A 16,427-nucleotide genomic window follows, 5' to 3' on the forward strand; every position below is an offset into this window, starting at 1 on the left:
CCTCACAGGGCCTCCTCTATTTTACATGGATCTTTGAACCAACTTGAAACAGTGGCAGGTGTCTGCCTAGTTAATAGGTGAGGACACTGAGGTTGTGTGAACTTGCACATATCACCCGGATCACGTGGCCAGTAAGTAGAATGTCAGAGTCCCCATCTGTCTGGCCCCGTCTATTGCCAGGATCACATTCTTCTGACTCTATGCCCAGTCACTAGATTCAGGATTTCTAAGGGTGAGTTTCAAGCATCAAGAGTATTTTAAAATCTTCCCAGGTGATGATGAGCAGCCAGTTCACAATGTATGATTCTCATATTTCTTTAATGTCATAATAGTGTGTGACCTCATCTGGGGGGACCCAGGTTGTCAGAGGAGAAAACTAAGCATAAGTATCTTATTTAAAAAAAAAAAAAAGAAGGCAGCCCGGGACCCAGCAAATCAAGGCAGAGGCCAGGAAGACAGCAGCTCGAGGGTGTCTGAAGTGAGCTCTAGAGCTGGGAGCCGGGAGGCAAGTAGAGTGTGGAGCTCACACAGGTGTCCCGGGGCAGGGATCCCAGAGCTTGGGAGGCGGGAGCCGGCATAGGGCAGGCCAGGAGTCAGAGCAGACCCTGAGTAGACTTTGTGAGCTTCTCACAGAACAAGGATGACTCTGCTGGGAAGGCTACGAGTTCTGGGAGCAGTGGCCGCTGGAGCCCGAGTGATGGAGACAAGGGGCTTCTCGTAGTGGCTTGACTGGCAAGACCTCTGACCGAGATGCCCACTGCCCTCTGGGGGGTCTCGCTGCCCCCATGTACATTTCCCTGGCCTCCCTCAGGTCTGGCTTCTCGCTCTCAACCAGGACAGGCTGCAGAGTTTGCGGAATGAATATGTGGGCCCCCCGTGGTCCACAACTATTAAGAATGTCAAGAAGATTACAGCGGAGTATCAAAACAAGCACGGGGCCCTCCTGAACACAGTGCCCTGGCCGATCACCTGGGCCACACGCCCTGCTCTTGAACTTGCCTTAGACCCAGGTCTGGCCATAGACGGCAGGCAGTTGGGCTGACCTGCACCGTTTCTGGCTGAAGCACTTCCTGAGTCTGCACATGGCTTTGCAGCTCTCTGCTCTTCCCACAACAGCCGTGAAGCCATGTGTCCCAGTGGCAAGACCACCAGATCCCAGAGTCTAGGTCCCTATGTCACAACTGGGAACCAACCGCTTGAAAGGGAGCCCTCCAAACGGGCGGACTCCGAGGGACAGATTAAGCCATATGTTAAGCCAGTAAAATTTCAGCTTGAAATGTATTTCTTCAGTCTACACCAGCCTAATACATAGTCCATGTTTGTAAACAACAAAACTGCCTCACCTTTGCCCTTTAAATAGATATAAATGATAGGGAAAACAGGCCTATTTTCAGACTTTACCTACGAATTAATATTTAGGGCAAGTCAGGCATGAATTATTTACCTGTTTCTGCTTATACCTTCATCATTACCTCAAGCTATAATAGAGGAAAGATAACAAATAAAAATATTCATTCTTTATTCATTCATTCACCTTATTCATTTATTTATTCACTCATGCATTCAAACATATTTACAAAACTCTTAACTATGTACAAAACATTATCCTGGTATCTGAAGATTTTCACGCTTTTCTCGTGAAATTTAAGCAGAAAAACTAAATGATGTTAGTGTGAGCATGTTCTTTTTTAATTTATTGAAACATAGTTGGTTTACTATGTTGTATTAATTTCCGCTGTACAGCGAAGTGACTCAGCTTTGAGCATCTATACGTTATTTTTCATCTTCTTTTCTTCTGTGCGTTATCACTGGATATTGCCTATAGTTCCCTGTGCTATACAGGAGGACCTTATTGCTTATACATTCTATACATGCTTGTTTGCATCTCATATTAGCATGTTCTTCAACATTATATACTATGAATATCTGCATATTCAGCGGGGCTAATGTTTGAGCCATTGTGAGGGGAATAAATACAGAAGACACAGTATGTCTGCGCTCAGCGAGCTTCACGTCAGTAAGAGAGAGTTCTTCCAAAAGAGAGGCTGATTATTTCCATTCTGTGGGCGTGGGATTTTAAAAGTGCCATTACTTTTAGACACAAGGGTATACATGACTCTAAGATGGTATTTCTCAGCCTCAGCACTACTGACGTTTAGGACTGCTTGATTCTCTGTGGTGGGGCTGTTCTATGCCTTGTCCTGTGTTCAGCAGCACCCCTGGCCTCTGCCCACTAGATTCCAGTATCGTTCAGTTCAGTTCAGTCGCTCAGTCGTGTCCGACTCTTTGCCACCCCATGAATCGCAGCACGCCAGGCCTCCCTGTCCATCAACTCCCGGAGTTCACTCAGACTCACGTCCATCGAGTCCGTGATGCCATCCAGCCATCTCATCCTCAGTCGTCCCCTTCTCCTCCTGCCCCCAATCCCTCCCAGCATCAGAGTCTCTTCCAATGAGTCAATTCTTCGCATGAGGTGGCCAAAGTACTGGAGTTTCAGCTTTAGCATCAGTCCTTCCAAAGAAATCCCAGGGCTGATTTCCTTTAGGATGGACTGGTTGGATCTCCTTGCAGTCCAAGGGACTCTCAAGAGTCTTCTCCAACACCACAGTTCAAAAGCATCAATTCTTCAGCGCTCAGCCTTCTTCACAGTCCAACTCTCACACCCATACATGACCACTGGAAAAACCATAGCCTTGACTAGACGGACCTTAGTCAGCAAAGTAATGTCTCTGCTTTTGAATATGCTATCTAGGTATCGTGACAACCCCAAAATGTCTCCAGATATTGCCCAGGGTCAGCTGAGGGATAGAATCAACCCCACCGAAAACCACTGCTCTAAGGAGAACTAGAATTACTTTTTAAATATCTCTTAAATTGGTTTAGCAACAAACAAACAAAAAATACATAACTTCCTCTTGTCTTTCCCTTGAGTTTTATGGGAAAGAATATTTTCACATTTGAGAATTTCAGCTACTTCCTACTGATCCTATACAAAGATTTCTTTTTATTACTGTGGAATGCTAAAGATAGATATTCCACTTAAAATTGCCTTTTTGAAGTATTTTAGGCAAAATCAGTTAATTCAACAGCATTTCCTGGATCCTTTTGAAAGAGCTGCATAGAAAAGGAATTAGAGATAAAAAGATTAAATAGAATTTTTTAATAGGTTTTGAGAAAAACATTACCTTAAAGTGCTGGATGAAATGAAGGAATTAGGGCAATAAAGTGAATCCTGACAGGAGGGACCCTAGTTTTACCATGTGTTACCTTCTATCTCAAAAACAGTTATTTTTCCTAACATCTGGCCTGCTGCAGCTCAAACAACAGCTCACCAGAGAAGTAGGGCAGAGGCGCCAAGAGATTGAACGATTAGCAGGCGCAACCAAGAATTGAAATAATCATAAGGTGGTTCTGTCACCACCATCTCTTTATTGCTATAAAAATAAACAACCTTTGAAAACAGATGGGAGACAACCATTGCTCAACTTGTCATAAGTTATTACATATTTCACTGTCAATTTGTATTTAAAAAACCAACCAGCTCCTGGGAGGGAGAGCAAATTGGAGAAGAGAAGTTGATCGCATTTCAAATCAAGCCTGCGGTAATTGCAGCTGCGCAGAGGCGCTCCCGGCTGCCATTATAGGAAGCGGGCGACCATCTCAGAATTGAAGGCGTTCTCACTTTTAAGCACAGAGTTGTCTTCCTAGTTGAAGGTACTCACTCATCTCAAACCTGCGTGGAAAGTATGTACTTTGTGCCGGTTTGATTGAGTGCTTTTCCAGAGAATATTCATTAGGCAACCTCCATGCTTAGTGATCAGCATGGTGTAGTGATTTATGCTGATGTCACTGGTAGCCCCAGTAGCCCAACATTTGGGAAACGGGTTGCATTTTCTTCTCATCTATTTTTTTGCCTGCACCTGTCTCTTTTGATTCTGGTCCAATCCCCTGAATATATTGTGCTATCTGGTTAATAAAAATGGCAACTTGCACAGTATTTTTTAAATTATTTTTGCAGTATTTTCTAGCTTCTATGTGAAACTAATCCACTTATACTCCTATACCCGTTATCTATTGCTGTATAATGATACACATCAAAGTTTAGTGACTTAAAACAACAGTCATTTATTTGTTCCTGATTCTGTAAGTTGGGATGTGTTCAGTGGGGCATTTCTCTTGTTCGTCTGCCTGAGGTTGGTCACATGGCTGCTGTTATATGGGAGTTCAGCTGGAGCTGAATGGTCTAAGATGGCCTCAACTTTCATGTGTGATGGGTATTTAGGGGTATCAGCCAGGGAGCATCACTTCCCAGATATGTGGCCCCCTCCAGCAGGAGAGCCCAGATATCTTTAGATGGCGGCTGGGTTCTAGGACAAGCTCCAGTGAATAGGCACTTCCAAACCTCTGTTTGTATCCATGTGTCCCATTGGCTAGAGAATGTCAGATGGCAAAACTCAGGCTAAGTCCAGATGGCTAAGTCCAGGTGGAAGGAACCACACACAGTTACGTGGAAGTGTGACTTGATGGGGGCCACTAATAGGACAATCTTGCCACCTGATAGAAAGATTACCTCTGGATTCAAGATGATTTAAGTAAGTGGAAATCAGTTTGAACATTTGAAAATACCTGAGAAATTATGACTAGATGTTTCCACTTTTGCCTAAATTATTGCCCTCTAGCTCTAAGCTAAAGCAACAAATTTTACTTAAATTTACTTTCTAGAGTAACACCACTTAATAAAGTGCATTTATTTATTTTCTGCAATCTTTACTTTCTTCTTTTTCAGAGAGCATTAGTTGTGACTGCGTGAAATAACAAACTCAAAATAACAATGGCTCAAACAAGACGGGCTTTTACCTTTCATTTATTTTTTGTTCATGTAAACAAAGCCAAAGGCAGGAAGTCCAAGCTTTCCTTCAAACTCCATGTCATCAGAGACTCAAACTCTTTGTGGTCTGCCTTTCTATCATATGGCTTTTATTTGAAGGGCCGCCTCATGGTCTAAAATGACTGCTGAAGCCATCAGTCTGTGGGGTCTGCTCTGGGTGAAATATAATATAATTCCATGACCCGCCTCCGGGAATGGGGCCGGAGAGTCATACCCTTGGGGCCAATGGGTCTGGGCTGCTGTCAGAGAGAAGCCAAAGGTCACTGACATCTTCATCTAAACTCACATTATCAAGAACTCTGAGTCTAATGCATAGCCTGGCTACCATATGAAAATGTGCTGGTGAGTGACTGTCCCTGGATAATTAGGGGGCAGAGGGGCAGCCTCTGCCCCTGCCCCATAAGGACCAATGGTGACAAAGTTAAACCTCACCAGGCTTGGCCTTAAATCTAACTTGTTTCTTCCCTTCCCTCCTCCCCAAGTCAGGGTCAAAGCCTCTCTTCTCCTGAGTGTCAGGCAGCACTTTCTTTAGGAGTTTCCTCACCCACAGCAGATAGCCCCCGCCTCCCCCCACCCCCTCTCTGCTAGTAGAGTGTTTTGGAGATAAGCAGAGAAACTTAAAGTGAATTATGAGGAGCAGCTTGCAATTGGACATCCCCTCAAATGAAGATAAAGCAGGTCTGAAGTGCTAATGTAGGTCAATGGGAAAGTAAGACATTATTTACGATTCATTCCTCGGGTGGTTTTTCAGGAATGCACGCACCGCAGAATGCTGCTGCCTCTGGGTACCTATCAGATTGGTTTGGTATCTTTTGTCAACTAATCTAGACAGTTTCCCTGTTAATTCCCACGTACATGGAAACATTGACAACACTAGAGGAAGCTGGTTCATGCATGGATGAGCTCAACAGACATTTCTAGGCTATCTAAGGAAAGAAAGGGATGGTTTCCTTATGAGATTTTAATTAATCCTCGCTTCTGAGATGCTGGGCATGAATCCCGCAACTAGAACTGCACTGGGTGGTTGGGTCCCACAAGACATTTGATCATCGCCATCACACGCAGCAATGAGGTCCCCAGAACTGAGTTGTAAGTTGCAGCAGTGAATATGAATATCAATAAAACTTACATCTTTTGAGTGTTTACCGTTGCCCAGCCATTGGACTTCATATTCCTCAATTTATTCATTCCCTTTGGGGTCAGTGTAACCTCCAAGAGGGAGAAAATCGGTACTTGGAGGGGGAGGGTATTAAAAACATGAGCTATTACAGTGGTTTGTGGTCCTCAAAGAGCCATCATATATACATAAATATCTATGGCCGGGGATGGCTGGTAGGAAAAAAACATATCTAAAAATATTCTCTGTGGGTTGACATGAAAAAATAAAGGTTGAGAAACACTGCATTATTTCGTTCGATGCCCACAACAGCCAGTGAAGGGAGACGCTCTTTTGTAAGTGAGAAAGTTGAGGATTCGCGATGTAAAGGAATTTGCCCCGGGATGCCTAGATGGCTCTTGGTGGGGTAGGATTTGATAGTAGACAGGCCACATCCTCAGTGGTGCCTCTAACACTATTCGACCTGCATTTGCTCCCCTGGTTCTTTCCTCGCTATTAAGGACTATCAGGAGAGAGCTGGGCTGTGTCCACACGTGTGGTCAGAAAGTAGTTCCAGGCTGGTTGACAGGTGGGGGAGTTGGACGTTCTGGGCCACTGAAGTCACAGAGGAGCAACCTGCATATCTGTGCTCTGACAGAAGTGACCGTGAGATATGCCTGCATCTGGAAGCAGAACTTGGCCAGCAGGGTGACACCTCCATTCTGGTTTGCCCAGGGCTGTCCCGGAATGCTCTCAGCCTCCTGCGCACTGGCCTGCTTGTCATGCCATGTCTAGAATGCTTGCTGGGCATTTGGTATCAGGATGCCCAGGACCCCTTCAGCCTGAAGGGTTTCAACAGAAATCAGTTTCCAACCAGCATCAATCTGACCTTATGTGCCCCCGCAATACATCTGTGGCCTTCTTACCTGCTGAACAAGTCAAGGTGCCAAGAGCCTAAGGGCTTCCCTTCCGACACTTAGTGATGCCTGCCATCTCTGATCACATCGGTTTTTAAATTTTGCCTCCCTGGAAAGCACACAGTTGCTCCAACTGTGCTTTCAGAAGTCCTGTGCCAAATACAGACCCTAATGTCCACATCTCCATATATTATTCACTTATAGGAATATTGGTTTTGTTTTTTTTTTTCTTAAAAAAAAAAAAAGAATCTGACACTTTCTATCATATGAAGGACATGTTCAGGGATGAAGGCAAGCAAATGTCAAGAACAGAAGGATGTTGTCACCTGTGAGACAGACAGCGCGAGCCGTCTTTCAGAGTCTCCCACTCTTGAGGCTGGCTGACCTCTCCTGGAGATTGAAAACAGCCCCTTACCCTCAGCTCTGTGCTCTGCTTCTCAAGGGTGTGACTGTGCCTGAAATCACGAGGAAGCAAAACTTCAAATACCAGCTTCAAGGTCATGATACCAAGCAGCACCTATCTTTAATCAGAGAAATACAGCCAAGAAAAAGGGGATTTGGGGCCAAGACAAAACTCTCCTAATGGTTTATCAGCCTGTCGCACTGGCAGCCATGGCCTTCGACAAAAGGCAATGATGGCCTGACTTGAGGCTTTCAGCCAGCGCAGCTTGAAATCCCTCTATTCTGCTTTGCAGGGGCTGCTGCTAGCTCATCTGGCTCTGGGAGTGATGGAGTGATTATCATTTATTTTGACACTCGGGAGAATATTGTGATGGGGGAGAAGACAGAAATGTACCACGTGGAGGACCTGCACGTGTGTCTATCATATAATTATCACATCTCTGCCATTGGGAAGCACTCACAGGCACAAGATGAGCACAGACGAGGAGCTGCTGAGACGGTAGAAATGAACAAGCGCTTCTCCGAGTCCAGGACTGGGGCTTGGGCAAGGCTGAGGCACCGGGGCCATCCAGAGACACTGAAACAACTGTCCTGGCGCCCACCAGCTGGCCATCAGCCCTGAACTTGGATCTGGTGTGTGTCTATTGAATCCAGGTCCAATAAGGGCCTCTAGAGGGGAGAGAGCTCAGAGGCAGTGAGGAGCACACCAGGTTATGAAAAATGTCCAGGCAGCGCTGTCCATTCTTCTCACTAACAAGTTATCCATGACTTCCAGTCACTGTGGAGTAAGTCAAAGCTACAGTGAGTTGTAAGAATGCAATTCTACCCAAAGGACATTGATGGAGGACCTATTGAGTGTCAGCTACCAAGCTTATAAATAGGAACAGAACACAGTCTGTGTCCCCCACAAGCTAGATTTAGGACAAAGCGAGCCATCACATAAAGATGTTCTTAAAATGAAGAGTTTCCATCAACAGAAAAGTTTGGGAAATGCTACAGATTCTGTTCTCTCTTGGAGATTCACGATATGCGTTTGCTTATTAAGGGTGCTAGGAATCCTTCAGGAGGGAAACCTGCTCAACTGTGCTTCCTGCATATTTCCCAAATGGGTTTCTCCGCTGAGCCCACAGAACTGAGGTCTCTTGGAAACAATCTAGGAAATGCTGGTTTAAGAGGCTTTCCGGCCATTGCAGAACCTGGAAGTACTAAAATCACCATCCCACCCCTGGGGAGGAGTGGGCAAGGGCAGAATGGTGGGCCCACCGAGGCGGGGCTCAGGATAGGGCCCCAATCCTAGAGGAGGATTAGAGTACTGCACGGAGAAGGTTGGTGGCTGCCGAATGTGTGTGTGGGTGTGTCTGTGTGTGTATACGCACATGTGTTTGTGTCCGTATAGATCTGTGATCTCCACAGTACAGACCCAAATCCATAAGCTAAAACAGCGGACGAGGTGGCAGAGTCAGTACAAGTTCAAGCGCCCGACGTACAGTGAAGCCAAACAGACAGTACCGTCAGAGCTTGGAGCTCATGCCCTAAAAAGCCCTGAACTCCCCAGAGAATTTCAGCAAAGCACTTTTAAAAGCCAGGCTGGGGAGAGGGGGCCACAGGGAGCTACAGGAGGGGGAGGGCGAGGCAGGGTAACTCGGAGCAGACGGGTGCCAGGACTCCTGCCGTGCCAGGGGCCAGTTTCCATGGACAACTCGACTCTGAGCTCCTTTGTCCATCTGAGGCCATTGCCTGCACCACCGTGATGGGCTCAGAGCCCAGGGCAGGATGATGATAAAGGCATCTGCCCCTGAACACTGACCCACCAGGCACCGAGTTATGTCCTGTGTTGCCTTCCTTACAGTGACCAGAGAGAGGAGTGTCACTGATATCCTCATGTCAGGAGCCAGGCGCATGGGGAAGCCGAGGCTCACGGAAGGCTGGCTAGCTTGCCCGAGTTCACAGTCAGCCATGACTGAACCTAGGTCAAGGTTGCTTCCTCCAGTGCTGCAGACCTGTGTAGATGGCATAAGCGGCACTCATGCCCCACAGAGGCGGGCCTCAGAAGTGAATCCAGACGTGCGTTCATGCTGGGCGAAGACCGAGGCAGGGCGCAGTATCAGGTCACTAGCTCCCTAATTATCCACTAAAACAAAAAGCATCTTCTATCTGTCCTCGGGAATATTCCAGAATAGCCTTTTATCATACCACACTGTGTGAGAATGCTCAATCATGTCCAACTCTTTGTGACCCTCTGGACTATAGCCCACCAGGCTCCTCTGTCCATGGGACTTTCCTGGCAAGAATACTGGAGCAGGTTGCTATTTCCTCCTCCAAGGCATCGTCCCGACCCAGGGATAGAACCCATGTCATATGAACCCATCTATCATACACCATGTTGTCAAATCCGTAAAAGCTAACAATGAAAAATGACATGACTAATGAATGGCCTGGTAGATACTAAAAATTCATCAACCCGAGAGGTGTTTTTTTCCCCCTTCTTATGAAGCCATGACTGTCGCGAACTGTGATGACTCCATTCTTTTATGCTTTCTTTTGCTTGTTCCTCTCCAACTTCAATTAATGGCAAATTAAATAGGGCGCGGATTCCATCAGTCAAGCATTCACTAGACACTGATGAAGTACAAGGCAGCGGGTCACACGTACGTGACTGGAGACTGTTTCTTGTGGCACCCACAGTCCTTCCAGGCCTTGCCCACTCAGAGCGCAGTGAGCTTGGCCCAGGATAAGATGTGGGCCTGGAAGCTGCCTCTGATCTCTGACCGAGACCCCCAAGTAGGCCTGTTTTCCTAGACCATGAAGGCAACTGCATGTACCCTTCACACTCAGGCTGACAGACTGGCAGTGGCTGCCTGGACCACTGGGCGGAGACAGAACCCTGATCCCACAGAGCGTCTCAGTGAGAAATAGAGCACAGCAGCCAAATGGCTTGCTGCCATCTCCCAAAGGCAAGGGGCCAGGGAGCGGGCTGCTGCGCATGCCAAGAACTTGCTATTCTTACCCTGGACCCTGAGGCCTGCCCTGTGACAATTTCACAAAGAAGCAAAGAGCAGAGATACGCTTAGGGTAGCAGACATGTCCGGAGGCATCTGGCCTAAGGCAGTGTTGGTGAAATCAGCGGAGACTGGGGAACTAACCCACCCCACCTGAGAATACTCTGATGCTTTGCCTGATCGTTCAGACCTGATGGTTCGTAATCTGATTCCAATTATGGGAAAGAATAAACTGGCTTTCACTGTTCAAGAAGCACTGTTATAAAAGGGAAAGGAACACCAGGATGGTAGCCGAGCTGGAGGGACTCTGTGTTTCCGTTAAGCTAGAATATTTCCTGGATATTTCTGCTGGGAACCATAGCTCTATTGCTTCAGCAGTACCAGGCTGCCCCCATGCTGTGCGCCCAGAGGATTCAGAATCGGGACGTGGGGCCTATATTCATAGGAGAGTAAACTACAGTGAAAATCTATAGCTGAGCAGGTCACCCAGGCTCACAGTTGTCAGGACAGCAGACAAATGTGCCTTATTCTGTTCTAGTCTGTGCTTCTACTGGTGCTTATAACCATGATCCGTTTAAATTAAATTTTAATCTCAAAACTACACCCCCTTGTAAAAATGATCAAAACATTAGAGACTGGGCTATCATCTTCTCTGTCACCATTATTCCCAGTACCCTCTCCCCTTGCCCAAGCTTAGCCACCAAAATCAGTGTGAGGTTCACCCTTGTAGACCTTCCTCTATCCGTTTATGGACATAAGCTGTACCTGAAAAATACATGCATAAAGTTTGTGGGATTTTCTGTGTGTTAATAGGCTCACAAAAATGATGGTATACTGTGGGCCAGACAGTCAGTCAGTCAGTTCAGTTGCTCAGTCGTGCCCGACTCTTTGCGACCCCATGAACTGCATACTGTGGGTGACCTTCCCCAACCTGCTATTTTTCAGTTGGGGAGAGCTCCTCATCTTAGAACACACTAGATCTACAAACCTGTTCTGACTGCTGCAAAGTATTTCATAGTGTGGGGACGCCCTCATTTTGGCAATCCCTCTGCTGTTGGACGTTTAGGTCGTTTCCCAGCTTTTCTCAGACTCGCCATGAACATCCCCACAAGATCACTTGTCAACACGCAAGTCGTCGTGGCTGTGCACAGAGGTGCTCCAGTCTTGTCTGTTCTCGGTTCCCTTTAACCAGAAGTAACTGGGATGCCTTTCCCTTTGAGGCCCCCCCCACCTCCCTTACACCTACTCACCCATGGGCCCTGCCTGCACCAGGGACCTCTCCTGAGCCTCCAGTTAGCGGAGGCTGTTCTCTGCCGTATTCACATCGCCCTCTCTCAGTGCACTGCGAGAACATTAATATTTTCATATGCTCTCTCTGCTGCTTGCTGCTGACCTGCCAGACCCCAGGGAATGTGACTTTTTGCACCTCTGTTTCCCCAGCACCCAGCCCAGGGTCCCCTCCCCCACGTGGTAGGCATTCAGTAAGAGCTTTTAGAGTGAAGGCCATTGTCAGAGAGCCACATCCACAATGAGGTGAAAACCCATGGAAATAAACAGCATATCAGCAGAAGGAAAAATTAAGCTGTCAATCTGCTGAACAGCAAACATTTCTTTTCTGTATTTCAGGTCTTTTAACGTGATAGAGGAAAGAGGGAGGGAGTAAGGGAAGCTAAAACCTGAGGGAGCCAGGGAAAGGCTTTGCTTTTTATAATCTGGAAAGTGACTGACACATCACTCTACGGCCATCGCCCAGGTGGAGGAGGGGCTTGGCCCATCACTGTCCCCCAAGTGACCAACACATGCTCTCTGTCTCGCCCCCGCAGGGACCACGGTGATGCGGATGACAGCTTTTGACGCCGATGACCCAGCCACGGATAATGCCCTCCTGCGGTACAATATCCGTCAGCAGACGCCTGACAAGCCGTCTCCCAACATGTTCTACATCGATCCCGAGAAAGGAGACATCGTCACTGTTGTGTCACCTGCACTGCTGGACCGGGAGGTGAGCTGAAAGACACACCACTTCCTTTTCATGAGGATCGAACCTGGCTTTCACAGGGGGAGGACGTGGGGCTTCCATCAGTGACCCCTTCCACATCGTGAGGGCGGCAATGAGATGCCGACCCGTGGCTGGATGGGGAAAATCGGTCAAGGGAGATGACATGTTGTGTGACCCCAGGAAGCACACACCAAAAAAATCATGTCCTTTGGGGTCATTTGCATTCATTCACCTTGGTGGCTGTTTGCTCACCCGCCACTTACTCTTGAGGCCCCTGTGACTGTGGGCTCCGCCTGCCTCACTTTTCCGCTCTGAGTGAGGGGTAGATGGGAGGGAGGTGACTGTTTGAGATGACTGACCCTCTACTTGTCACTGAGTCCGGTGGCTTCAACTTACCCCTTTCTCAGACCCTGTGCTGCCTGTGCCAGTGTGTGCTCCGGAGCCTGCCTCTCCCTTCAGGCTCAGCTCTTGTCCCGCGAGGCCATCCCTATAGGAATCTCCCCATCTTCCAGGTCACGTGTCACAGACAGGTACCCCATGGGCTGAGTCAGCCCACATGCCGGCTCTTTGGTTTGGCCCAGGGTGTTTTAAAGTTTCATATTAGTCGCCATTTCAAAATATTTCAACTTTATATTTCTTTTTTTTTTTTAAATTCCAATTCCCAGCCTTTCTGAAAATCAGAAATTCTGGAAATCAGGGGCCCAGTTTCCATACATGGACGATCAGTCACACCACTCGTGACTGTCAGGGGGAGGTGGTGGCAGCTGCCCCATTTAGGAGGGTGTTGCTCCTGGCCCACTTATGTCCCGCTGCACATGCCCCCTGGTCCTGGACTTTGTCGGAGTTCCAGGGCCACCCTGTTGCCCCCGCAGGCCAGGCGCCCTTCCATAAGAGAGCCTCTTGGCCCTTCACACAGGAAGATGCCAACCCACATGGGGGCGCTCTGCATCGCCAACCACCCAGATCTGCCCCCATCCTGGGATTCCTTGCTCCCAGCAGGACATCGTCCCACGGCCTGTCCCCCAACCTTCCCCCTTGACTTCTGCAAGCCCATCTGCCCCAGGACGAGCGCTGGGTTTCCCTCTGGGGTCCTGTGCATCTTCCCTTCCACGTTTTTGATTTTAAAATGCCTTCTCCTCTCCTTTCTGCTTTCTTCGCTGTAGCTCCTCCTGAGAGTCTGGGTCAGACCCGCCCACGTCTCTGGGAAGCCGAGCTCCGCCCCCGGGGCTTGCACAGCCTCTCGCTCCTGCAGTCCCTGGCTGCCCTTACCTGCAGCCTCACCTGGCACCTGCCACGCGCTCCTTTACACGCTTGTCTCTCTCTTTAACGAAGGTCCTCTTCCACTTGGTCTAGACCTGGCGCAATAACAGTAGTCACAGATGGTTATCTGAATTTTAATTGACATTCTTGAAATTAAAATGTAAAAATCAGTTTCTCCGTCAGACCAGACGCATCTCAAGTGCTCAGGAGCCCCGTGTGGCTAGTGGCTACTGTACCGACCAGGGCACAGGTAGACTGTTCCCACCACCACAGAAAGTTCTAGTGGGCACCACCGGCCTAGACAGTAAACGTCTTGAGAACAGAGATTCTTTGATCACCTGCATGTTTGTTTGGCCACTGCCTAGCACAGTTTCAGTGCTCTCAAAACTCCTAAGTATGTTTTTTGACATATTAGTAAGAATGAGTTGGAGATGACAGTAAGATCTTCCATGTGAAGGGTGGGAAACTGGACCTGGAAATGGGGAATTATTGGAAGGGAAGGGAGAGAATGAAATTTGCATTGAAACTGTGATTGTCACTTGGAACATGCAATGGTTTTTAATCAAAAATAGGAAGCAGAAAAAAGAACATTTCAGGTCCATTTCCTCCATTGTGTCTCCCATTCTTTTTCCAAACCTCCTTATTTTTGTTATTGCCTGACTGATGTTATTGCCTGTCTTCTTCAGAGGGAGGTAATGACTTTCCAATTCTCCCTTTATCTCCCATCTAGCGTGTGTGAAAGAGTGCATGTGCACACACACACACAAACACACACACACACACACACAAGCTTTCTTATAACCCCTAATTCTCCCAAAGTCACTTGCAAATTCTTCTTGCAAGAGGAAGATGAAATGGTGATTTCTCTATCTCAGCTTCTGTTTTTACTAATAGAAAATGTTTTGTCTCTATTTATAAAGCAGAATGATAATATAGTAGATCACAGCATTTTAAAGGTTTATTTGGGGGTACCAGTGTGTCTCAAGTTCATGACCCTGTCATTTGGGTGTTTATTAAATTACAAGTATATAACTATGGAAGTTGAATTAAGCCTTTCTAGCCACAATACATAAAAAAATGAAAAAAAGGTCAACATAATTTAACTGAAATTGGAAAATCAATGAAAGTGAATGAAAAGTGTCACTTTTTTGTGAGGGTTTCAAGAGTTCAGTGCTGAGCCAGGCAATATGGGTACAATCTGAAGGAAAGAAATGTCCCTGAATTCAGGCATACCTCGTCTGTTTCCCAGTGCTGTGCTAAGCTTCTCCTGCACAAGTCTGCTGAAAGGGAGAAACGTGCCTTTAAGATATTTATCTTTAAAGGGACAGAACTCACGCATTAGACTTCCCATTGGTGTTTTCCAGTTTGCCCTGTTTTCTTCTCACTAGGCTCTTCCTAAGATTCATGTGTAAATAAGTTCCCATAGCAGAATTATGGAACTGTTTGTTATTTCTGGAGACCTTCTGAGAAAGCATCCTGTCTTAGGTGTGGTTTCAAAATTCTACTTCTGGATAATCTGGGCAGAACACTTAAAACTGATCTACACAGCATTCATTTTTAAGAAAATATTTCATGTCACTGCTACAAACTTTGATATGACTTAAACTATTATTACGTGTGGCTACCATGTATTCATTCACAGTATCTCAAATGGTGAGTTTGAGCACTGAATGTTGTGTGTGTAAATAAAGGGGATGGAGACTCCTGGAGCTGGGGCCACTGAGATTTCGCAAGTAGTTTGCTCCTGTCTGACTCTTGCCTTGTGGGGAGGTTCCGGAAGTCTGAGGGTTGACCCGAGCTTAGTTGATATGATGTAAACTTTTCATTTTAATTTTCCGTCTAGTACATTCTCAAAGAGGACCCCAGCAGGACCCCTAGGTCTTTTTCCACTCACATGTCGCAGAGTCTCCTTAGGTTGTGCAGAGCACATCCGCTTCATTCTGCGAGCCATGCCTCTTCGCTTTGCTGATGCCGGGCTGGGTTATTGCACTCCTTTCGATTCACAGCTGAGTTGTGAGAGCGGCTGCAGTGACCATGTATTTCCGTTGCCTTACTGTAAGCTCGATGTTAATAGACATCAAGTCTGACTTGAAAACATAGTGTATTTTCCATTACAAGCTCTTCTAGTTACTTCTTCTGAAACCATACCAGAACATACAGTTCCTAAAGAAAGAGATCTTGGATCTTTGTCCCATCTCTGAATTTCCATTGCCAAACATATGTAAGGCCAGGTAAATAAGACATTCAGTAAAGATTTGTTGGATGGATGATAAAGAGGTGGATGGAAAGATGGAGCAATTAATAAATATATGGGAGATGGGGGGGACAGATGGATAAAGGGACGGACGGAGAGATGGATGGATAAAGGGATGGATGGATGAACAGATAGAGAGATGGATAAAGAGGGATAGAGGGACTTATTATGTTCCTTCAGTTTGTATTTATGAGTAAATAGCTAATAGATTATCTCAGAATTGCAAGATCCATCCGGCAGGCGTATATATATATAAACAGAAGAAATTATTTTATTTTAGTTGAGAGCTCACTCTTGCCCTTGTGTGTAGTCATCCAGTAATCTAGTCTATTCGCCTGATGCCTACCGAGTGTGAGGAACTGCAATAGGCTGCAAGAATGCCTTGGCGGATAGGATGGGCATGAGGATCTGGGTCTCTTGCTTAAATGTTTGGGGAAATGTTTGGAGAAAATAAGGACCATATATCCTATGAAATGAAATTGGGTTCACTGGGGGCACTGTTTTATTCTTTTCTATAACCATACTCAGCCCCTCATTCTGACAGATCCGTCTATGTTTTTAAGCTATGTCTGGCTGCACTACAAAATAAAATCAGATAAAGGTCCCTAACAT

At 46.7% G+C, this 16,427-nt stretch overlaps 1 protein-coding gene across 4 annotated transcripts in view; it reads left to right on the forward strand.

Moving 5' to 3' along the window:
• CDH13 (cadherin 13) overlaps positions 1-16,427 on the forward strand; it is a 1,037,580-nt gene that overhangs the window by 796,617 nt on the left and 224,536 nt on the right. For all 4 annotated transcript variants that reach the window (XM_004014934.6, XM_060398282.1, XM_060398281.1 and 1 more), the window contains one exon: positions 12,126-12,304. In XM_004014934.6, the coding sequence (XP_004014983.2) occupies positions 12,126-12,304 (179 nt within the window). The remainder of the gene's footprint in view (positions 1-12,125; positions 12,305-16,427) is intronic.

This window comes from Ovis aries, chromosome 14, assembly GCF_016772045.2.
Source record: "Ovis aries strain OAR_USU_Benz2616 breed Rambouillet chromosome 14, ARS-UI_Ramb_v3.0, whole genome shotgun sequence".
Lineage (NCBI taxonomy): Eukaryota > Metazoa > Chordata > Mammalia > Artiodactyla > Bovidae > Ovis > Ovis aries.